The sequence below is a fragment of the Ursus americanus genome, chromosome 13 (assembly GCF_024610735.1).
Source record: "Ursus americanus isolate L20-20 chromosome 13, mUrsAme1.1.p, whole genome shotgun sequence".
Classification (NCBI taxonomy): Eukaryota; Metazoa; Chordata; class Mammalia; order Carnivora; family Ursidae; genus Ursus; species Ursus americanus.
Window position 1 is genome coordinate 2050784 of NC_142139.1, and position 24082 is coordinate 2074865.

At 34.1% G+C, this 24082-nt stretch overlaps 2 protein-coding genes across 3 annotated transcripts in view; one reads left to right on the top strand and one right to left on the bottom strand.

Moving 5' to 3' along the window:
• ARHGEF38 (Rho guanine nucleotide exchange factor 38) overlaps positions 1–3351 on the top strand; it is a 121397-nt gene extending 118046 nt beyond the window's left edge. Inside the window, exon 14 of the mRNA XM_045799231.2 lies at positions 486–3351. Coding sequence (XP_045655187.1) covers positions 486–671 — 186 coding nt within the window. The 3' untranslated portion in view covers positions 672–3351. The remainder of the gene's footprint in view (positions 1–485) is intronic.
• Positions 3352–3353: 2 nt separating this feature from the next.
• Positions 3354–24082, bottom strand: part of INTS12 (integrator complex subunit 12) — a 29056-nt gene continuing 8327 nt past the window's right edge. For both annotated transcript variants that reach the window (XM_045799230.2, XM_045799229.2), the window contains exons 2-7: positions 23762–23926; positions 19807–19959; positions 17869–18056; positions 16247–16406; positions 11320–11466; positions 3354–7638 (exon numbers count right to left, since the gene is read on the bottom strand). In XM_045799230.2, the coding sequence (XP_045655186.1) occupies positions 7054–7638; positions 11320–11466; positions 16247–16406; positions 17869–18056; positions 19807–19959; positions 23762–23917 (1389 nt within the window). In that variant the 5' untranslated portion in view covers positions 23918–23926 and the 3' untranslated portion in view covers positions 3354–7053. The remainder of the gene's footprint in view (positions 7639–11319; positions 11467–16246; positions 16407–17868; positions 18057–19806; positions 19960–23761; positions 23927–24082) is intronic.

The following is a 24082-nucleotide window of genomic DNA, read 5'->3' on the forward strand; positions in this document are numbered from 1 at the left end:
CATGACCTGAGCCGAAGGCAGACACCTAACCGACTGAGCCACCCAGGAGGCCCCGTAGGAGAGATTCTTAAAGAGCTATTACTGAATAAAAACAAGACAAAAAAAACTAACACTTCAAAATCTTTTAGGGGCACCTGGCTGGCTCAGTCAGTAGAGCATGTGACTCTTCATGAGTTCAAGCACCACGTTGGGTGTGGAGCCTATGTAAAAAAAAATAAAATAAAAATAAATCTTTTAATAGAAACTACCAGATTGCCTTCAAGCATGGGCAGTTTAGATTCCTCCCCACAGAACAATAAGAATGCCTATTGAACTGTATTCTCATCTGGGTCATGTTTTAGCAAAATAAATCCAACAGAAGGAACTGGGGAATGTGACTTTGAAAAAAAAACTTAGCGTTCTTTTGAAAAGCTTGGATATCTTTATTATGTTTGTCTAAATATTTAGGTCCTGCTTCCAATAATGTCATTTGCTTTTTTGTCTAGATTTTCTATGCAGTTCATGCCTTTCAAGCACGAAGTGACCATGAACTCAGCCTTCAGGAATACCAAAGAGTCCACATACTTCGATTTTGTGACCTAAGTGGCAATAAAGAGTGGTGGTTAGCTGAAGCTCAGGGGCAGAAAGGATATGTGCCAGCTAACTACCTTGGGAAGATGACTTACGCTTAAGAAAAGAAGCCCCTGACTTCTGTTTTCTGGCAAGTTATTGATTGACTACCTCATAAAACTTAGATTACAAAACGTTGGTCTAGAAGTCAAGAAACCTCCAAACTACATGAACTGATCCTGGATCAAGTTTTAAGGAAGACTGTGCTTCCTAACAAGATGATTTCAAATGTATTTTGAAGAATACATGTTGAGGGAAACACTTAACAAACAGAAACAGCAAAACAAATAGCTCAAGCTCAAAAAACAGACCGCTCAAGCTCCAACTATCAACTACTTAAAAGTGGAGATCCTTGAAAGGGTAATGTGTTCTTTATCAACATGAAAAGTTGGACCTAAGGATAAGATTTTTTCAATTTATCGTATTATGTATTTTGCCCCAACTATGGTTTTTTCTGTTTCTCTTATTCTCTCTTTTGCACGTGTGCACATATATCTTCACATACCTATAATCATATTCATTATGTCGTTTATACATATAGATGTATATCATATAGATTATACACATATATGCATAAACCAGGGAGTATACTAAATACACATAAGAATAGGAATTAACAGCCAACCGGAAGTCTTTGATGTGGAACGTCTCTTTAAATTTTGAATGAAAAAATACCTGAATAACATAATATCTAACATTTACTGAATGCATACTACATGCCAGAAATTGTTCTAAATGCTTTTCATGTGGTAACTTACTTGATACTCACAACACATTATGATGAAACTGTGGCCCAGAGAGGTGATGGAATTTAGCCCAAGTCACACTGCTAGTAAGTGGTCGGGCTGGACTCAAACCTAGCTCTGGTTCTGGGGTGTATAGTCTTAACCACTATGCTGTACGAACCCTCCAGGAATGTATACACTTGCTATCAGCAGAGCACCTAGTGATACAAATAAGGGACATTGATAAGAACCATTTTTCCCTCAGGTCGATATTTAAGTATTGAGAAGTTTTTCAAAATCAAGGGCCACAAGAACTTCCGTGATGTATGTTAGTCTAGAGATAATGAAGTATCTAGGGTTTTTTAAATTTTGTTTTGTTTAAACATTTTTTAAAGTATAATTGCTTAAAAATGATCCTGCATGATCGCTGTTACTTGAATGAGGAAATATTTTTGGATCACTCAATCATTTGGATAATGAATGGGAAATGTGTGTTCCATGTTCTGAGCCAAGATGTAAATATTTTTAGTTGCTGATTTGTACTTAGACAAGGCAGGCATTAAGGATCACATTTGCTGAAACACAATGTCCTGGGACACTGAACTTTAATTGGGGAATAGTTCCAAACTGTCCCCTAAGATGTCAGGCATATTTTGTCAAGACAACTTATTGACCTGTAGATGCTTCTTTAGAACAGTAAGGTTAAATTTGACTTAGTGGTTTCCTTTAAAAACCAAAATAAGGTGGACTTACATTGCTCACACAGAATGTGCTGATATGACATGAGATTGTAAGATTTGATTGTTACTTTGAGAGATTTCATCTCTATAATGTATATTGTTACATATATTACTGAGGAACACAAATAACAAAATGAAGAGTGCTGCTTTTCAGATGGCTGTTTAATGTATGTATATGACATGTACACCCCTAGAAATTCATAAGACATCTACATGACAGAAACATTTGCATTTTATAATATTGTTCTTGAAATACTTGAAGATGATTTTATAAGGTTCTAATGGTAAGTTGTTTTTGCATAACATTTTTTCATTTTAAGTTTGGATACCAAAAGAGGATTCTCTTTTTTGGATATACAGAGACTTTTTATGTCTTTCAAATAGTGCTCTGTCCCCAGTGATGAAATATAAGTAAATTCCAGTTTGCCTAGGGTAAAGCAAAAGGAAATCCAAACTTGCTACTTGCGGTAACTACGAATATGCCCAACAAACCAACTAGTGGGGAAATTATACATATATTAAATATACATATATATTAGATACTGTAATATATACAGTAATATATACTGTATATATTTATATAATACTGTTATATATAACAGTGTGTATTAAATACATATATTCAAATTAGCCATGACCTTAATGCTCCCCACAAAATGAAAAACTGTGTAAGTAGTACATATCTACTTTTCTGGCTGAAATAAGTGACTAGATGTATACGAGAAGCTTTGTCTACTTATGTGGTCCTAGGATTGATGCTTCCTGTCTGACCTTCGTAGAAACCACAACACTAAAGTCATAGCTGCAGTTAGCGCTGAGCAAGTGTTGTAATGAGGCCGCCGACTGCAGTCCCTCACTATTCTGAGAAACATGTATTACTATAAAACTATGTTGTTGCTGTTTTAAAAATATACCTACATTTCACATGCCACTTAGGCTTTATTTTTTTTTAACATTATGCAATACCTCCATTTTCTTAGTATGTTGTTTAAAATCAAGTAATTATAATTTTGCAGTCAGATGTTATTTTGTTGGGCCCAAGGGAAATAAAATTCAAAGATAATTATGATGTATGCAAGTCTTTAAGGAGTTTAAAAAGATAAAACTATTGGTGACATCATTATAATTAAGGCATTAAGAAAAAATTATTTCTTTATATTTTAAAATTTAAATGTTATTGTACAGTATAGAATTCTCTGAAATGGGTATTTTTGCCAAGAATGAAGGAGAAATTTTTGTGGTGGTTTTTCTTTGTAAAACAAATAAACAAGTATATGTACACATTTTATGTAGTATTTATTTTTAAATACAGATGCTGTAACCTAATATTATACATAATACTGTCCGGAAATTATAAAAAATTCAGTAATACAAAATTGCGATGGGTACTTAAATCATGTGGAAGAAGGCACAAAGCTACTATCTGAACATTCCTTGTATTTTAGAAAAATACCTTCTTTTAGTATTCATTACTATAAAATAATTCTATGAAGATTGAGTTATGCAAAATCATATAAATGCAGCATTGCATGAAATATTCTAAGTGCTGATATAGTCCATATTTGCCTAAAATACAATTTGGACTTTCAGAGCTGGCTAATAAGTGCCTGTCACTATTTGTGATTAATAGTTCAGATGATTTACAAAAATTAGTGTTTTTATTACTGAAACATGAAATTGAAAACTCTTAACTTTTCCCATAAGCTTCTTAGATTTTTGTCTATTGCAAAACCCTCTTAGAGCCATGTGAAGAGAGATGAAATATTTATATTCTAAGATGGCGAGAAAACCACTTTATTGAAATCCTATTTGTCATAACTGGCTTCTTAAGGTACTCAACGTACTTAATACTGAATACATCTAGCCCTCACAACATTCAAGCCAAATTAGACATATAAATTTACATTACAGTTGATGAAGAAGTCATTAAATGTCATTGACTAGAAGGACACTAGACTTTACATTCTCTGGGGAAAGACTCCAATTTATAGACAGTTAGTACAACTTTTTCTGTTACCATCCTCTTCCTATACACACTAAATAATATATATAAAAACTCAGTCATTAAATTATCTGTGATCTACAAAATTATCCAATATAACGCATCTTCACTCCAGGACTACAAGAATTCCAGTTCAGTCTCTGTAAGCCAGCTACTGCTTTCCCAATACACGCAAGATTTGCTTCAGTTTTTTAGGAAAACAAGTCACACTTTAGCATATACTGGAATGAGATGTTCTTGTTAAAAAATCTAGGGGGTGTATTCTTAGTAAAGTTTATCTTATGTTAAAAGAAAATAATACTATGGTATGTAAATGTATTTATGGCTTTTTCTAATGGCTTAAATTTTTATAATTACTGCGTTAATATAAATTTATTTTTTAAAATGATACATTTTCTATATAACCTATGATCATCGCAATATAACTTATAATCTCAGTTACTAATAAACAGTACTACCACATCCTTATTAAGCATAAGAATCAGAAACCTAACCTTAGAGTATCAGATGCCTTCCATTTCATCTCATTAATTATCATCCATGTTTTATAGAATAGGAGGAAACCAAAGATCCAGCTCATACATGGAGAGACTGGGATTCAAAAGCAGGTCTTCTGACTTTCAGCCAGTGTTTCTTTAGTGTGTGTGTGTGTTTTTTTTTTAAGTCACTGAAATCCAACAAAAAGCACAATACACAAAAGGTGATACTGACCAAATTTCTACTAAAGTAGGATTTGAGTTTACAATCCTAAAAGCCTACCTTGGCTCACCTACTTATCTCTTTATTCATTCATTGGCATAATAAATATTTATGGAGAGCTGCAGTGGGAATACAATGGTGTGCAAATCAAACAAGATCCCTGCCCTCACACAACTTAAATTCTAGTGGGGGAAAAAAACTATGCATAACAAAATAAATTAAATGATAAATACTACTAATATTACTTTCATCACATGTTCAGTTAAAAAGCTTTGTAGTTCACTTAATGTAAGTATGGAAAAATCAAGGTCTAAGATGTACCTTGAAGATATAATACAAAAGTATCTGTATAAAATACCAAACTGAATTATAGACATTACTAGATGGATGCATACTTTCATATGTACAGATTCCAATTATGTATTCATGCACACATATAATCTACACAAACAGCCATGCTCAATGAAAGATAACTTCCTAAAAAGTCTTCTAACATCCTCTCTGAAGTACGGTAGAAATTAAAAGTTGCTTCTGACTGCGATGGGATAAAATTTTCCACTTCAAGTGCCAATGTGCAAACTGTGCATTACTGCTTTAATTTCTCGTAGGTACTGAGGTCACGTGAACTGTTGGTCCTTGAGCTGAGTTTGTATCAGATCATTTTGTCCAGTTTAGTCCAAACTGGCCCTGAACTATAAACAAGTAATGATGATTTTATGGGCTGTTTTTGGTCTTTTGACCCTAAAGGGGATTTGAGGTTCATGCCAAATGATGTTTAATCAACAGAAATCTTTGTTTCTCAAAACAGAAACATCTGTAGGCAGATTTTAAACACGTAAATAGATGTTTACCCCACATGCAAGTAATGGGATTATCTCAATCCTGAATTCTATTTTACTATGAATAATTTAGTGTCCTTGTTTAAGGGTAGTGTAAAGTAGTATCTTTCCTTAGAAAAAAGAGCAAGTTCATTTAAAAAGCTTTATCGTCACAGAAATCTTTTACCAATATATTTTAGAAGATGTTAGAAAAATTTAGGGATTAAGGGAAAGGGCTTCTGATTAGAGGTTTATGGAAATTCTGTAGCACACATCAAAGCTGAAGGAATAAGGCTGCTGCTCACAGTCTGATGAATTTAAGAATTTTTTGGACTTCTAGTTTCTGATGAAATGAGGTATTTATGAAGTACAAAATGGCTGCTGCATTTTGCTTGTGGGTACTAAATTGTTTCTCTGGTCCAGAAAGCCTCATATCTTCTGTCAGAACTATATGTAAAACAATGGTAGGCTAATTTGTTAATTTACAAATAAGGCTACGACTCAGACCCCTCACATTTTGTGATTTAACAATGCACATACACATACTTCAAAACAATTTCAAGATTTAATCATGATATAGGAGCTTCTTTTATACAAAGTTAACCAAAAGTAAAACGGTAACACTTTCAGGCATTAAAAATAAAGCAGCTCCTTTTCTCCCCATGGTATAGGAAGAAGCTATCATTATGTAAACAACTAAGAAATTATCCATCCACAAAAATTCTTGGAATGAGTATTTTGCTCAAGAATTCTCAGGAATGTGGATAACCAGGATAACAAAATTCAACATTTATCAGGTACATACTATGTGCATATGTTAGACCAGCAATGTGAGGAAAAGCAGGCAATGGGAGAAAAGTACTGCATTATGGGAGTTCATAATCTATTAGAAGAGATAGACCCCTAAAGAACTGATATAAGTGATAAAAAAAAAAGGTAAAGATATAATACAGAAATATGAGAAATCAATTATGTAAAATTAATTTTGAAAATGGGGACATGAAATATTTGGGGGGAGAGGGAGAATCAATTGAAATGAGGCCGGGGACTAACATGGAATATCCGGAATATTTTGGGTAAAGTAGTAAACTTTATATTGGGTCATTCCTGCCACCTTATTCAGCAGGATTAATTCTTGGGGCTTTGCTAGAAGATAGACTATTTCTTTTTTTAAAAAATTCATGTATGCTATCAGTCTCTTGGGATTCCAAAAGTTCTCATCAGGAATTAATCAATTTTAATCATTGTTTTCACACACTATGGAAACTGTTAAAATAAAAATGTTAAACAGACTTAAAATAAAATAGATTACCAAATTTTGCTTAAAAACATTTAGCATTTTAAGGTAAGAAATAATAGAAATTTCATGGTGAAGATTTTTATTAAATTATAGTATATTACAGTTTATGTCCTAATAATAAGACTTAGGGTAACGCGATATAAAAACCTACATGGCCACATTACTTCTTCAGTTTCTTCTGGGCAGCTTTCTTCTTGACCATCTGTAATCGCTTCATGGCATTGAGCTGTGATTCTTGTGAAGTTGGACCTTTAAGAGATGCTGAGGGAGAGCTGCTTGATTCTGAAGTGGTTTTGCTAGTGGTATTTCCACTAGGCCCTGATGTCCCACTATTTCCATTCCCACTGATCTGGCTGGTGCTTCCTGGAACTAAACTACTAGGACTAGGAAGACCCACTTTGCTAACATTGTCACAACTAACGGAGCGACTAAGGCCAGTTTTGCCCAAAGTCAGAGGTGGAGGTGGTTTCAACGGTACAGTGGGTGCAGTGCTGTTATTGGAACCTATTTTAGAACCTATTCCACCCTTAGATGACGTCGCCAGACCAGTTAAACCCACAGGCTTCTGGTTAGTTGATGAGGTAGCAGGTTTCCCACTATTGTTTTGGGTTGTTGAACTCAATTTTGCTGTTGATGGACCAGCAGAGGAAGTTTTAGCTCCAAAAGCTGCCCATCCAGTTAGGCCACTAGTTACTGAAGAGGAAACACTGGTACTAGAAGAATTTCCTGAAATAGCCGTGGATGTCTAAAAAAAATAAGATAAATACTGCTTTAGAGCCAAATGTAATTAACACTTAATACCTTAAATAGGTAACAAGTTTAATTGCTGGACTTTTTATACAAAAGTAATGACTTTTGTCATTTAAATTTAAATCACACCACCAAAATTAAGTTCTTATGAAACTGATCTGAAAAAACACAAACAGTAATACTTATCCATAGTTAATGGATGCTACCATTTCCAAAGCAGAAATTCTGGGATGTCATATTCTTGTCCTAATGATTCCAAAAAGAAATGTGTGAAATTCCTTTTTGGGAATTGCTTTTAGATTCAGTTACAAGCTCTACTAGAAAATCAGATTTAATTCTTTAACTTGTTTTTCACCCAGAAAAGGTATTATCTAGTTCAAGTAAAGCACCTAATTCTTTACACCTTGCTCCAAATGGCTTATGGATCATTTCAAAAACAGAATCCACTCTTAATGGACAAAAATGCTCATATCCAGGACATTCAGAAGATGTCTGAGATAAATAGATTCATTTGATAATTATTTATTGAGTGAATGAATGTGTCAGATTCTGAATCCATTAAAAAAAAAAATGTTCCAAACACAATTTTGAGCAAATAGCTCCTGCACTGCAAAATATATACAGACGTGCAATGTTAACTATTTGGAATTGTACAGCTCTGGTGATATATTAAAAAGGTTTCATAACTTTATTTTCACAATTTGTTCAAAGTTTCCATTGGAACTATCACACAAGAGATCCCTGCTTTTGTGCGAAGGATTTTATCAACTGCCTCATAAGCTGTACAGTGACATTTTAAGTAGGCCTGACTCACTCCCAGATAAATGTCTTAAAGATATAAAATCTTAGTTTCTCTAATTAACTTCCTTGGCCAGGCAAAAGCTAACGGTGATACCAATGTCATTATACAAATAAATATTGCTCTTATTCACATGAGAACAAATTTTTTTCACCTTCACATTAGGCAAAATTGGGTTTTGTTCAAATTAATTATAAACTGAACTTTTCACTACCACTCTTGCTACCTTTATATTCTTAAGATTCACAAAAGTGTTAAATTTACATATAGGTAAAAGATTAAATCTTACAAATAGTATTTTACTTAAAAATAGAGTAATTACCATGCCTAAAATACATGCAGTTGCACTTCAGACCTGAACTCTGTGAGAGCTGGTAAAAACATTTTTAGTTCTTACAAAGTAGCCTTCAATACTGTCTGCATGTAAACATTTTTTAAAATTTATTTATTTATTTTTAAAATATTTTATTTATTACTGTGAGAAAGAGCAAGAGCAAGAGAGATCAGAGGGAGAAGGAGAGGGAGAAGCAGACTCACTGCTGAGCAGAGAGCCCAATGCAGGCGGGGCTCAATTCCAGGACCCTGAGATCATGACCTGAACTGAAGGCAGACACTTAACCAACTGAGCCACCCAGGCGCCCCTATTTATTTATTTGAGAGAGAGAGAGAGAGGGAAAGCAGGGCAGGGGCAGATGGAGAGGGAGAAACCTCAAGCAGACTCCCTGCTGAGTGCAGAGCACAATGCAGGGCTTGATCTCAGGACCCTGAGATCATGACCTGAGCTGAAATCGAGTTGGCCACTTAACAAACTGAGCCACCCAGGGCCCCTGCATGTAAACGTTTTTAACCAATGTGAAAAGTAATCAGAATAGAGTGCTGAGATATTTATTTTATAAGAGGAAAAGTCCAGATTTTTGTTCACATATTCTGAAAAGCAGAATTTTTTTTTACAGTGACATCATACAGTAACTCTCTCATAAGGTTATCCAGAGAAGATAAACCACACATAAATTATAAATTCCTAGAGGAATGCACACAAGTAATGAGAAAAAGTTAAGGGAAGCAAAAGGACGCAAGTATAGTAAACTTTCAATTTTCAGTTACGAAAGATCTCGTTTTTTCCCTTTTCTATTAAACATAAAACTGTCTGCCATATGGCTAAATGATCTTTCAAAAAACTTCACAAAAGAAAACCCATCTGAAGTAATTAAAAATACCAACACTTACGAAGTATAAACAGAGAGCAAGTTCTGTGTGTATAGCATTTTAGTTTAATGGCTTGCTGTTACTGGTATTGCTTTTCAACAGAATGACAGATGGCTTATAATACTATTAGAACACAAAAAAGTAAAGTAACACAAACAGTGGAGACCAAGTAATTTCCCAGTATTTCAGTATAAATAATAAATTTCTCAGCTATTTCTCAATTTTTAACTATTAGTATTTTCTTGCCCATTATCCCAGTTAGAAAGCCATTTGCTTTTTAATATGTGAAAGGAAACAAATTTTTTTCCATAGCAAAAATGTGTTCACTTTCATCATAAAAACATCAAAACCTCTAAATCAGAATAAATGACAGCCAAGACCTTAACTTATTTTCCATAAAATGATTTCATGTTGGATTTCTTAAAATTAAACTTTAGTAGTAACAAGTTGGTATAAAAATCTACCTAAAAGTGATTTAAGTATAAAATACAGCAACTCTAATTACTTTCAATAAATGATTCTCCCCTCTATTCCAACTCACTAAGTTTTTATATGGCAAGTATGGATATCCTTTGGATATTAACTCTTCCCTGGCAAATTAAGTTTAAAAATGATCCGAGAATAAAATTATCAGTATCTTTCTCAGAGTACTTTACATTCATAATCTTTTTTTTTTTTTTAAAGATTTATTTATTTATTTGAGAGAGAGAGAGAGAAAAAGAGAGAGTGAGCAGGGGAGATGCAGAGGGAGGGGGAGAGCGAGAATCTAGATCAGACTCCCTGTTGAGCACGGGGCCCGATGCAGGACTCATTCCCAGGACCCTGAGATCAGGACCCGAACCAAAATCAAGAGTCGGATGCTTAACCAACTGGGCCACCCAGGCACTCCTTTACATTCATATTCTTTATCATCACACCAAGGTTCTTGAATTTTTATAAGTCACTAGGACAAGGTAATGCCTAGAATTTTCTGGGATCAACCTTTGAGAATTTGGGGCTAATATTTTTTCTACCATCTTTAGTACTCTGCTTAAAACTGGAATATGTAACTCAGTAAAAATATTGTTTTTGTTATAAAATTAGTTCGAAAAATATTTTATTCCATGATATCAAAATGCCAGATATTAATAATAATGTAGTGTGATTTCAAGGATGCAAACCTAAGAATGAGAAAGGTGATACTTTCACTAGATAATCTGGTCCCTTTGTATAAGAGGTAGGTGCCATGAAAGTTCATGATAATGAAGGAAAAAAATAAGACAAAAGAAGAAAATTTCTTCAATAGCCAATAAACAGAAAAGAAATGTCACAAGGACAATCAGCACAAGTAACGTGAGGAGCAAAGCTGCTGCTACTGAGGACAGAGGTATTTAGAATTCAAACACCATTCCTGATTGGAGGTAAGTGTCTGACTACATAGAAATGGTAAATAATACCACCTTGGAATGCTTATAGATAATCTTTCCTAATTGTGATAAAAAGAGAAATAGCAGAGCTAGATATTAAATAATTATATAAATGTTCCCTTTCTACCTAACGCTAACAGTAATGCAGTCTTTTTCCAACATGTGGCCATTCAGTATATAAAGTTCCTCATCAATATTTTTTAAAGTTATTTTTGAGTCAACTAAATTAAAATCCAATCTTAGATAAAAATGGAATGTACTGTACCTTGACCTCTGTTCTCTTAAATGCTAGAAAAGCTGTCTCTTGTTTGAGTTTAGTTTCTGGTTTCTTAACCAACGGATCTTTGACAGCTGGAGCTACAGAAACAACTGTGGGGGCTGGTTTCTGTGGTGGTTTCTGAGTTTTTTGAGCCTGTAAAAATCAGTGGATTAAATTAGATACAAAATCTTAAATGAATGCACCAAAAAAGACAATAAAAATCTGTCACAGGACTTCTTGTCAAATTGAAATACAGTTGAACATTTAAAAAATGTTGTGGTGACACTGAAAATACAGATTCTTGAACAAATTATTTTTATCATCATCCTATGAATGGTTTTACAGATTTTATTCATTTCTAAACAATAAAGATAATATTAAGCTTTATAAATCATGCAGATTAGGTTGATTAAATACCATTTTAACAAGACAAACCAAACTGTTTCTTCAAAAAAAGGAAAATCACAGATTATTTGTAACTAGTTAACTTCACTTGTAATGAGTGCATTTATTTATTATGGTTGGTCAAAGACTTAGGACTTTTCTTCTTGCTGTTCAGGTCTAAATCTCTAAGTAAATGAGGGTGAGTTAAAAGGTAGTTCAGATCAATTATATGATTTCAAATACAGCATGTGAATAAAAAACTACTGGTGACAAGTAATGTATCTTTTTGAGGTTTTTCCACACTGCAAAAGTAGGCATGCTAAACTCTGAGAAAGTCCACAAATACAATTTTCTATGTTATCAAAGAGGAATCTGTATCCACTGTTCCTGTATAAGCGTTTTCAATTTTATTTTGACCAATAATTGAGTTTTTTCCTTTATTTTATAACTTCGTATTCTCTTCTGAACTCTAACGATTTTTCAGATTATTAGTGTTTTCCAGGTAAATAATCATAACTATATAAACAGTATAGTGCAGCGTTTGAAAGCACAGTTCTTAGGGTCAAATAGATATAGGATTAAAACCCAACTCAACTATTTCCTTTGCTATGTTACCACAGGTAAAATATGTACATCTCCAAAATCGTCATTCTCTTCATCTGTGAAATGGGGATAAGACCTGTTTCTAAGGTGGGTTATGAGGATGAATTATGTTACATAAATGTCTGGTATAGTGTCTGGCACATGTTGAGTGCGGACAGTAATAGTTTTTATTATTCATCATCATCATTTATATAGGATAGGAAAACTGAATCTGGAAGGACCCATGCAAACTGGATGAGGAAAGATGCTCCCAGCCAGTCCATTGTCTTTGACAATCCTAATAAGACCATGCGGGACTTTATCAGGAAATTTATTAATAATCTGCTCCTATTTCTGGAAAGCTCAATGCAGTCTTTCTGTCTGGGCTTTCTTGTATAATCTTCTTGTGCTACGGTTTGCTGTACTATATAATTTTGGTCCTTAAGTTTCAATTCAACCCATTTTTTATATTACACGCTTTCCATATGAAAGTATACCTACTTTCAAACATTATTTATAAAGAAACATTCAGATCAAGAATATTATTAAGGATGCTAGAAGACTACCTGTGGTAAAATATCTCTTACCAGCAGGAAAGGAGGGCTATCTTATCCTCCACTGCAAAACCATGTTATGAAGATGCAGCCCTCAGAGTAAATCAGAAATACGTGGTTCTATAACCATGGCTTTCAATCTTATACTTGCTGCAACCCACATCTACTATTCCAGAGGTTAGACTCTGAAGACTGGCTTAACTTACATGGTGTTAGCAGATGAAGATTCCTTACAACGAAGCCGAGAAAGGGCCTTTGCCTAGAAGACCCTGTTTGGATCTTCTGCTTCTTCTACATCACCTAGCCACCTTACGAATTAAGTAAGAAACACCCAGAACCCTTGGTCCTTTGCTGGTAATACTAGTTTTGGGAACTAGGGTATTATCTCCGACTTGGTGCTGCCCAAAAAAGATATATAATTTTTCACTGGGTGACTGCTTCACACATTGCAGAATGTATGAAATCTCCCACTCAGGGTAATAATTGCCAGTCAGACAGCAATCAAAAACATGTATTTCCAAATGCTGCTGAGTAGGTGTGTTATTACCTTAGACTGAAAACCACTGCAAAAAGTCATAGGAGTCTCTGACCGAGTGCTGGGGCAAAACCAATTACCTGGTAATGAGAACATAATAGAACTGAAGAATGATCTTGGAGCCTACCACACGCTACCACTACATTCTTAACTAGGTCTTCCTGTAATAATGTATACTGCAGAACCTGCCCTGGTTGGAGAAATTAGTGTGAGGGGAATGGGGTAGAAGATGCTCTTTATAGTGTCTCTGAGATACCCTGGAGCAATAACCAACGCACATATCAGAACTGCATGAAAGCAATTGTAGTTAGAATGACTAAATTTAGCACCCGCACTATTTCCAAATTTCTTTCTCTCATTAAATTTTGTGTTTATTGGACCCTGATCTTTAGACGCACTTCAGATCTGCCTTCTGGTATTTCACTGAGTCTACTCTTGGTGAAGTCTACTCATGTGTTAACATTAGTCATGGCTCTCCATTCAGTACTTTGGCTCTTGGACATATAGATTGAACTTATTGACTATTGCTGGTACTAAACCACATTTCCTCCATTTTACATACCTTAAACGGAGAACAACAGAAAGTAGGATGTGTCCTACTCAGCCCTGAGCTCTGCTCTGGTGCTAAGCCAATGAATAAGACACGGTCTTACTGATAAATGAATTACATATTTAATTCGTAAAGTGATAAAGAAAAGACATCGCAGATAAAAAAAAAGATGAGAAGTAGGACATATGGGAACAGGAAAGTTCACTACATATTCAGGAAATGATACACTTAGTCTGGCATGGCCAGAGTGTATGGGTTTATATGGTGAAGTGGTGGGAGAGACAAATACGAAGACAGACTTGAGTCAAAAAGAAAAGGTCCATATATTCACCCTAATGAGTATAACCTCATTATATAAGTAAACTCACAATCCTGAAATCAAGACATGAGCTAAGGTCAAGATTTGGACATTTAACTGACTGAACTACCAGGCGCTTGAGGAACAAGGAGACTTCTTAAGGGGCTAAAGCAATAGACAATTAGTGGAACAGGGTAGTAAGGGCAAAATGAACAGATTTAATAAATGTTTAAGAGGTAGAACTAGCAAATTTGGTAAACAAAGGGATATGGAATTAAAAGAGGCATCAAGGATAATGTTTTCTAGTTCAGGCAACCGGGGGGTGGGGGGGAACTGAGTGGAGAAGAAAACAATTTTAACTTTAAAGATGTTGAACTTAAAGTTACTATAAGATATCTGGTCAGTTGCCAAAGTTCGTCCCAGAAAGAGGGCTAGAACCATAAACATAAATTTGGTATAAACTGTCACAAAAAACGGAGGAGAAAATCCTTTGAAGAGAACAGTGCTTACTTTATTGAGACTTATTTTATTGTTATTTTTATTGTTATTTTATTGTTATAAAATAACAATAAAAAACTAACATAACATAATAAAGAGTTAAAATATACAATAACACTAGTAAAATAAATAAATAAATAAATAAATAAATAACAATAAAAAATCTTTGAAGATATACTAAAGAAAGATAGATTATGGTCACAAATTACTTATTTTTATTATTATCAATTCTTAGTGACTACTTCTGTCAATGCCCTGGAATGTACTATATTGCTCACCCATAATCATTTGGTTGAGGTCCTGGAAGACTAGTTTAAACAATAAACTAAATAAAAATCAACCTGAGCAGAAAAAATTAAACTTTGTCACAGAAATTCCTTGTTACATATTGAAAATATACATACTATTGAAATTTTACTAATTTTCATAGTAATAAAACCATTTCCTATTTCTTTTTTTTTTTTTTAAAGATTTTATTTATTTATGTGACAGAGAGACAGCCAGCGAGAGAGGGAACACAGCAGGGGAGAGGGAGGAGCAGGCTCCCAGCCAAGGAGCCCGATGTGGGACTCGATTCCGGAACGCCGGGGATCACGCCGTGAGCCGAAGGCAGACGCTTAACGACTGAGCTACCCAGGCGCCCCATCCATTTCCTATTTCTGATTTAACTGATTGAAAAATAAAATAGGTAACTCGAAATTTTACTTTTAACTACATACTTCTACCTTTGAAAAAATATATTTGGCCAGAAAAGTCTATGTAGAAATTTATTTGGTTAACAGATGTGAAAACTCTTCTATTAAGAGACCCTAATCTAAGGCAGGGGAGGAGAAGACGCGAGTAAGTCACTAAAGAAAGTAACAATTTCTTGATTTCTTTAAAGGAAAATGATCTGCTTTTTAAATGAATAAAAGTTACAAAACAATCCAATATAACAGGTGAAAACACATTTCAGTATGATGTTAAAGGCAGTTATATTAGCCTTTAAAGAAAGTACATTGGGAAAATGAGATAAATGGTCACTCAAAGACAATGAGGACAGACTGAGGAATAGAGAAACACAGATGGAAAGACAGACATCATACGCAAAAAATGCTTCTGTACATAGTTTGTGAGTTTGATGGTTTAAGCCCACTCAGGAATAGACATTTTCAATATGTCCTTACCAGACTCAGCAAAGACTAGGGCTTTGTATCTCACCATTTCCCACAGTGCTTTATAGTATTTCCAAATGTTTGTAAATACAGTGACATACTAGTTAAGGAATATTCATATTTTGTAGGTCTCTAATCCTGTTTATCTATATTAGAATACATTATAAGCTGAACAGAGAAAAATGGATATAATATGGCCTAGTCTTTAGGCATAGATAAACAAATCATACATGTACACTATACATACAAACATTTAAATAATCAGTATACATAACTTATTTTTTCAGCAACTTAAATATTCAAATTTTATTTTGAAAAGCACCTATCAACAAAAAAATGACAGAGACTGTTTAAAATAGAGAAAAAAATGATTCCTACCATTCTTTTCATTTGTCTGGTACATCGAGCACAATACCACACAAGACGAGGGTCATTCACTTCTTTGTCTGTCACCTGGGGCTTATGGCAATCTTGGTGGTAGAGATTATGGCACTCCTGACATTCTACTAATTGATTACCGGATGCCACCGTCATTTGCCTAAGGAAATATACCATCAAACATTGCACTTATTTGAATGCAACAATTTAAAGCCATTTTAGGGTTGTTTTGGTAAGTGTGATATATAAAAGAGGGAAACACCCCAGACAACCAAACAGCAAAACAACAAACTCTAGCATGTAGCCTGCACAAGCATTCCACACTCGAGCACCAATGAATACAAGGCATCCCCGTAACTGAATTTGGCTATATTCTCCTAGCCATTTCTCATTATAATTTTTTTCTTTCTCCCAGAAGGGAGTAGACTTTGGCTAGTGTTCCAATAGTCTCATAACATTTTTCTCTATACTTCTATTAAATTCCTTTATATTTGTTACTTACATGTTATTCTGTCTTCTTCGCTAATATATAAGTTCACTAAAATAAGTTGCCTATATACTTAAATTGACTTACACATGAAGATAGAAACAGGACCTAATTATCTACAGTATTTAGCATATTACTGTGCAGATAAGAGTATTCAATAAATGCAGTGTTATCAACTGAATAGAATGTAGCAAATTGTGTATCAAGAAAATATAAATTCAAAAAGCAATCACCACAGCCTAACTATCCAAATGGAGGGTTAAAGTTACTAGTTCTCTCTCCTTTATTACTTTGACATTTATTTCTTTTTTAAAAATTATAAACTTCATGGTAGATAAAGGCTGAAATAAATATATGTGAAACAATGAAGCTGTAACAAATGATTCTATTCAGAAGTACATTAACTCATTCTCTGTAAGGATCACAAAAGCTTATAGTTATTTACTCTGTCCCAATGCACCAGAATCTAACATTTTCATGAAGAAAACAGAAACAAAGATGGTAATCTTTTCTGTTGTGCTAGGCAGTACAAGTCATTAACAATTAAAAATATAGTCCCTTGCATTGAGCAGTTTAAAATTCAGTTTTTCTGATTTTTACAATGCATCTTCTAATAAGCAAAATTATCCATGTTTTTATAATTACGTATCCATGTTTTAAAACAACACTTAGAATAAACTATATAATCCATTCATTCTTCTCCATTATTTGTAGGAAAAGATGTAAGGTGCTTAGAAAATAACATATAACAGTGTACTTTATAAGTAGTATCAACAATTCAAAGGGAAAAAAAAAAGCAACACAGGCCTCTTAAAAAGAACAGAATTAATCCACTGAACAGATTCTTCTTCACTAAAGAATAAAGCAATAATAGCTTTCCCTCTCTAAACCAAGAATGCAGAAAATGTTACTGTGACAGATTAAAGATGCCATAGTGAGGAAGATACAATAATTGACAATTTCAAGATGTTAAATTGCTATGCAGACATCTCATAGAGAATAATCTACTTATCTCCTACCCACCTACAAATTATAAAAACAAAACAAACACCCGACAATTGGTCTGATTTTATTTTTCCTTTTGCTTGCTCTTTTACAAAACAAAAGAATCTTTTCACAGAAAGGTACAACTTACCTACAAACAACACAGGCCAATCCCATCTCCATGGCAAAATCATCAGCACTAGTCTCCTCAAAACTGGAAAGGTCAGTCATAGCTAAATCCTTGCTGGTTTGGACAGTAATGGGAGAGGACCGTGTCTCTGGTTTCTCCAATCTAGGTTTCTTTGGAATATCAACTCCTTCTGTGATGTCTGATTTCATCTATAAAAAGCAGACAATCAGAAAGTAACATGTCAGAATAAACCTTATATCATGGAGAGATGGATAAGATAGACACCTGTAATGACCAAGTCTACTTGACAGATATTTTGACATACTTAGGAACAGTTATAAACACTAAAGATCTGTAGAAGATTTATAATAAATTCATAATCAATACATTACAAGAAACCAGCAAGGTAGAAATAAAAAAAATCAGAACATTTTAGTATGTATCTGTATCTGTCTTTGTATTCTTTTATCCATTAAAGAATTCTGGAAGTTCAATGCACTTACTTACATGGCCTTTTGTTCCCCATGTCGGATGCTTTGAAATGAGAAGTCACAGTACTAAAAAGGCTATTTTTAAGGCTACTTTTTATCTTAAATATTTTAAATTATAAACTACTGATATTTGGGGCACCTAGGTGGCTCAGTTGGTTAAGTGTCTGACTTTGGCTTAGTCATGATCCTGGGTTCTGGGATCAAGCCGACATTGGGCTCCCTGCTCAGTGGGGAGGCTGCTTCTCCCTCTCCCCTCTGACCCCCTATCGTGTTTGCTCTCTCTCTCTCAAATAAATAAAATCTTAAACTACTGATATTCGAAATATTGAAAAGAAGCAAATAACAAACCATCTCCCAGTCATCCAGACACTGCCATATTTGCTTCAAAGCAAATTCTGGCTCCTCTCTTTAAGATATAAATATTACAGACATACCTGTCAGATTGGCAACAATTAAAAAGTCTGATAAGACATGGAGAATTTGCCATTCTTATACGTTATTGGCGAGAGTATAAATTTAGTATATACACTTTGGAGAGTAACTTGACAATGGACAGTAATAACTGAAGACGTACCTATCCTATTACATCTATTTATAGATATACCTCCTATAGAAACTATCACCATGTGCACAAATTTCCCTTTAAAGTAGCTCACTGAAGAACCATTGTAATAGAAAAAATGGAGAAATAAGCTAATTGCTCATCAGTAGGGGAATGGATAAACTGATTTATTCACTCAATAACTATTATATGGTAGCTGAAAGCAATATTCACATCTTCATGTTATCAACACACGTGAATTTCAAAAGCACATTTCTTGAGAGATGAAAAAGTAAGTTGCCAAAAGATATACATGTACAGTATGATACCATTTATATCAACTAAAAAGCACAGAAAACAATACTATATAGTTTATAAATAGCCAATATTTAGAAAAAGTATGAAAACATATGAGACTAAAATATTTCACCTTGAGGGCAAGAATTACTAAAGATCTTTTTAATGTGTTTTTTACTAAGTGCTAAAATCTTAATAATTAACTACGTGTAAAAATCATTCAAAACAGGCAATCCAAGAACTTCCTGTAGCTCTGTTAAGGTACACACCATCCTGCAACAAATTTCATGTTTAGTCACTTACATCTTTATTCTCTCTAGTCTTTTCTTCTCAACAACTGTTCTATCTAGAATATTTAAGTTATGGATTAAAGTTTATATTTGAAATTAGTACATCCCCTAGGGTTCAAATATGCATTGATAATGACTTCAGTAAATGGTTAAATAATGTTTCTAAATTTTACTCACTTTTCAAAAAATCAACATCTATAATTATCAAAATATGTTTACTGAGTAATTATTATGTACTTTACCTACTATTATGTAAAAGTGAGCACAGAAAGAAACATTGTTCCTGCCTATAAGCACAACTGATTTACTCTTTTTAAAGGCAGATTAAATTAATTCTTACTTTATCAGCTGGTCTCTTTTCAGCTTCCTTCTTTACTTTTTCAGTTGTGAGGGCCTTGCCATTACTATTGCCAGAAGGAAGACTGGATGACGTTTTGGGCTCTTGCTTAACAGTAATAGCTTTTGTGCTTGAAATTTTGGGTGGCTCCACATCCTAAAAGATGAAATAAAAAAGATACTTGTAATTAAATGTTCTAAGAAACTGTAAAAAGTAGATCATAAACATAAACAATTATCAGTAAAAAATTAAGATTTGTTTTGACCAATGTAATATCCATTTCTTTAAAAAGCTTTATTGGGAAATAATTGATATATAAAATGTATCTATTAAAGTGTAAAATTGGTACTTTTCACATGAAACCATCACCACAATCAATATAAAGACCATATCCATCATTCCCCAAAGTTTCCCTGTGGCCCATTATAATTACTCATAGAGGTATAAATTCTAGAGAAACTATGTCCCCCCCATCGTCAGGCAATCACTAACCTGCTTTCTGTAACTACAAATTAGTTTACATTTCCTAGAAATTTATAGGAACAAAATCATACAGTATGTACTCTTTTTTTCTGTCTTCTTTCACTCAGCCTATTTATTTTGAGATTGACTCAGGTTGTTGAGTATATCAACAGTTCATTCCTTGTATCGCTGAATAATATTCTATTGAATGGATATATCTTTTGTTTATTCACTTATCTATTGGTGAATATTTGTTTATAGTTTGGGGCTATTCCAAATAAAGCTATTATGACCATTCATGCACAAATCTTTGTGTGGACATTTACTTTCATTTCTCTAGAATTAATGTCTAGGAGTAAAATGGCTGGATGATATGGTAGGTGTGTTTAACTTTTTAGGAAACTAACAAATGATTTTCCAAAGTAGCATACCATTTTATATTTCCACCAGGAGTATATGAAGAGTCCCAGCTCCTTCATATCCTCGTCAACATTGGTATAGCTAAACTTTTTAATTTTAGACATTGTAGTACGTATAGAGTGGTATATCATTATTGATTCAATTTCCATTTTCCTAATGTCTAATGATGTTGAACAGTTTTTCAAGTGCTTATCTGCCATATGTATATCTTCTTTGGTAAAGCGTTCCTCTAAATTTTTTGCCCTTTTTAAAAAATGGAGTTGTTTATTTTATTACTGAGTCTAAAAAGTTCTTCATAGGTTCTGGATACAAATCCTTTATCAGATACTTGTTTTGCAAATATTACCAGTCTCTGGCTTGTCTTTTCCTCCTTGTCTTATAATATTACCACTTTGCTGATATTTATACTTGTTATCTATTGCTAATAGTACACAGAGTTTATGTCTATGATAGCTCCTTGAAATCACCCTGCAAAAAAGGAGGCCATTTCCTCCCATTTAAAATAAACGAAAACATCTGAGTGCGGTCTACTTCTTTGTGATAACACATAAATGTATAAAAATACAAACTGGAATGATATACACTAGCTTCAGAGCAGTGGTAACCTCTGAGGAGGAAGAAATGGGGAAGGGATAAAGAACAGGGCTTTAGACTTATTGGTAGCTACACTTGATTTATTGTGCTGATTGTCTAGACCAGACGTTGGAAAAGAGGCCTAGAGGCCAAATCTGGCCCATTGCCTGTTTTTTATAAATCAAGTTACATTAGAACACAGCAATACTCATTCATTTATGTATAACCTGTGGTGTTTTCATGCTATCATGGCAGAATCAGATTGTTGTGACAGAGACCATGTGGCCCACAAAACCTAAAACATTTTTACAGAAAGTTTGGTGACCACTCATTTAGACTTGGGAAAGCGACGGAAAAAAATGTTGGTAATGCAGTTTAACTTAAAAAGTTATTGTGTCTCTAACATAAAAAACTAAAAATCTTGTAGCGTTTGAAAACTATTATCTAATTCAGAAAAAGAGTTACAAGTCATTGACAGATGAGTTCAGTTCTAAGTTCATTATTTCTTTTTCTTTTCTTTCCCTTTTTCTTTTTTTTATAAACAGACTCCATGCCGAGCATGTAGCCAATGAGGCTTGAGTTCATGACTGAAATCAAGACCTGAGCTGAGATAAAGAGCTGATCTTGATCAAGGCTTAATCAACTGAGCCACCCAGGCACCTCTGAGATCATTATTTCACATTTGACTTATTCAATGATGTAAATGAAATATCAACAATTTTTATGTTGAACCTACATTTGGAGAATCAGTTGTTAATATTTATAAGCACACCACTGCCTCCAGGTGATTCTTACTCTAGAGATGGAAATGGACAGCTAAAGGCTACAATTAAGTGAATCCATACTTTTTAAATACCTAACAGAGTATATTCTGTAGGTTGATCAACAGAAGTAACTCCAGTTAGAAATCTAAGGCAGGAGGCTTTTTAATCAAAACAAATATTTCATATACTTTAATAAATGAATTTCCTTTTGTTTTAGAATCTCAAAATACAGTACTGCTTCTTTATTAAGAATAGGTTTTTCCTATTGGGATAGTATCAGTATTCAGAGCAGAATAAACTTACTGGTGCATTCTGTAGATTTGTGTAATCTGGTCAGTTTGAACTTGCTGAACCTACCAGAATGACAATGGTGGAAGAAACAAGGACACACTGGCCCTACTATTCAAAACACAGTAGAAAGGCTTGAGAATACAAGAGTTTGTGTTGAAAGAAGACTGGGGGCGATATACCACTGTTTACTTAAGCACTGGGTCTGGGGCTTGGCTGCTGAGTCTGGGATGTGGGCCTGTCTTTAGCTTGAAATTCTGGATTAGACTGAGAGAATGATGTAATCCTGTCTTCCCTTTCTCAGTTTGGTTTCTAGGTCCAAAGACCTGGGTGACTTGGAGTTTCAGGGTTCTAGAGCTTTAGAAAGGTTTGAAAGGACGTATCAGGTGTTACAGAATATAATAAGAGCTGCCATTCACAAAAAGCCTATTATGTACCAAGCAGATACTACACTAGGTAACTTACATAATTTATCTTTGGTTAATTTTCACAATTTTGCAAGGTAATTTTTATTATCCCCATTTTACTAATAAAGAAATAGAGGCTGGCTGAAATGAAGTTACTATGCACCTTAGTTTCCTTATTTATTTTTATTTTTTAAAAAGATTTTATTTATAGAGCAAGACAGCACGAGCAGGGGGAGGGGCAGAGGGACGAGCAGACTCCCAGCTGAGCAGGAAGCCCTGCGTGGGGCTTGATCACAGGACCTTGAGATCATGACCTGAACTGAAGTCAGACGCTTAATTGACTGAGCCACCCAGGTGCCCATCAGTTTCCTTATTTTTAAACGAAAATAAATAATACCTATCTCAAAGGATCATTATCACAATTAAAATTAATTATACACATACACCATGCAGAAAAGTACCTTAAACACAATAAATGTTCAGGATATAATATCTACTACCACACAACTAGTAAGAGGCAAGCTGGGATTTAAAGCAGCTTTGGTTTCAAAATGTATACTCTTTTCACAGAAAGTTGTTTGACTGCTTTGTTATTACCAAAGTTGGAGCCACACAGTTCTCATAGTTCATTCACATCTCCTTTTCCCCTTAAATTATCCTACCCATATTCAATCCACTTCATTGCAAAATCCCTGCCCTTTTACTTCATGATTTTTGGCCTGCAAAACATTAGAGAATAATTACAAGTTACGGTTTCAACCAGTAGCTTAAAAAATATTTTGATCATAAAGATAGAAATTAAATCATAAATAAGCGGGATTCTCTACACATAAAGTAGTACAACAGAATATCCCTCCCACCCAGCTAACTTTTCTATGTAATGCAACAGTTCTCTGAGAGCGTGAAGGAAGAACATTAAAGAACATAATTTCTTCATGCCTCAAGGAAAGATTATTATGGCAGGGAGACTGTTTTGAGATGGTCTGAATACTAACACTGTTCTACTACAGGCCTCACAAAACTTCCTCCAAGCTTTTTATTCACCTTTTGAGATGGACGGTAACTTGAATCAATGCCCCGAGCCAAAGATTCATCAAGTAGTGCCTTTAGCTTTTCTGCAGAATCCTTACTCTTTGAATGTAAGAAGCCTAGTGCTTTCAAAAAAATGGGATCAAGTTCCAAGTTCACAGTAGCAGCCATTGCCAATACCTGAAGAAAAAACAAAGGCGGGGGGGGGGGGGGTTAATTTAGAGACAATGAACAGTTATCTATGCTACAGTTTATCAATTTGTTCTTTTGTTTATTATAGGTAACACTGTACTCATGATACAAAATCTGAAATGTCTAAAAGGTTATTACAGAAAA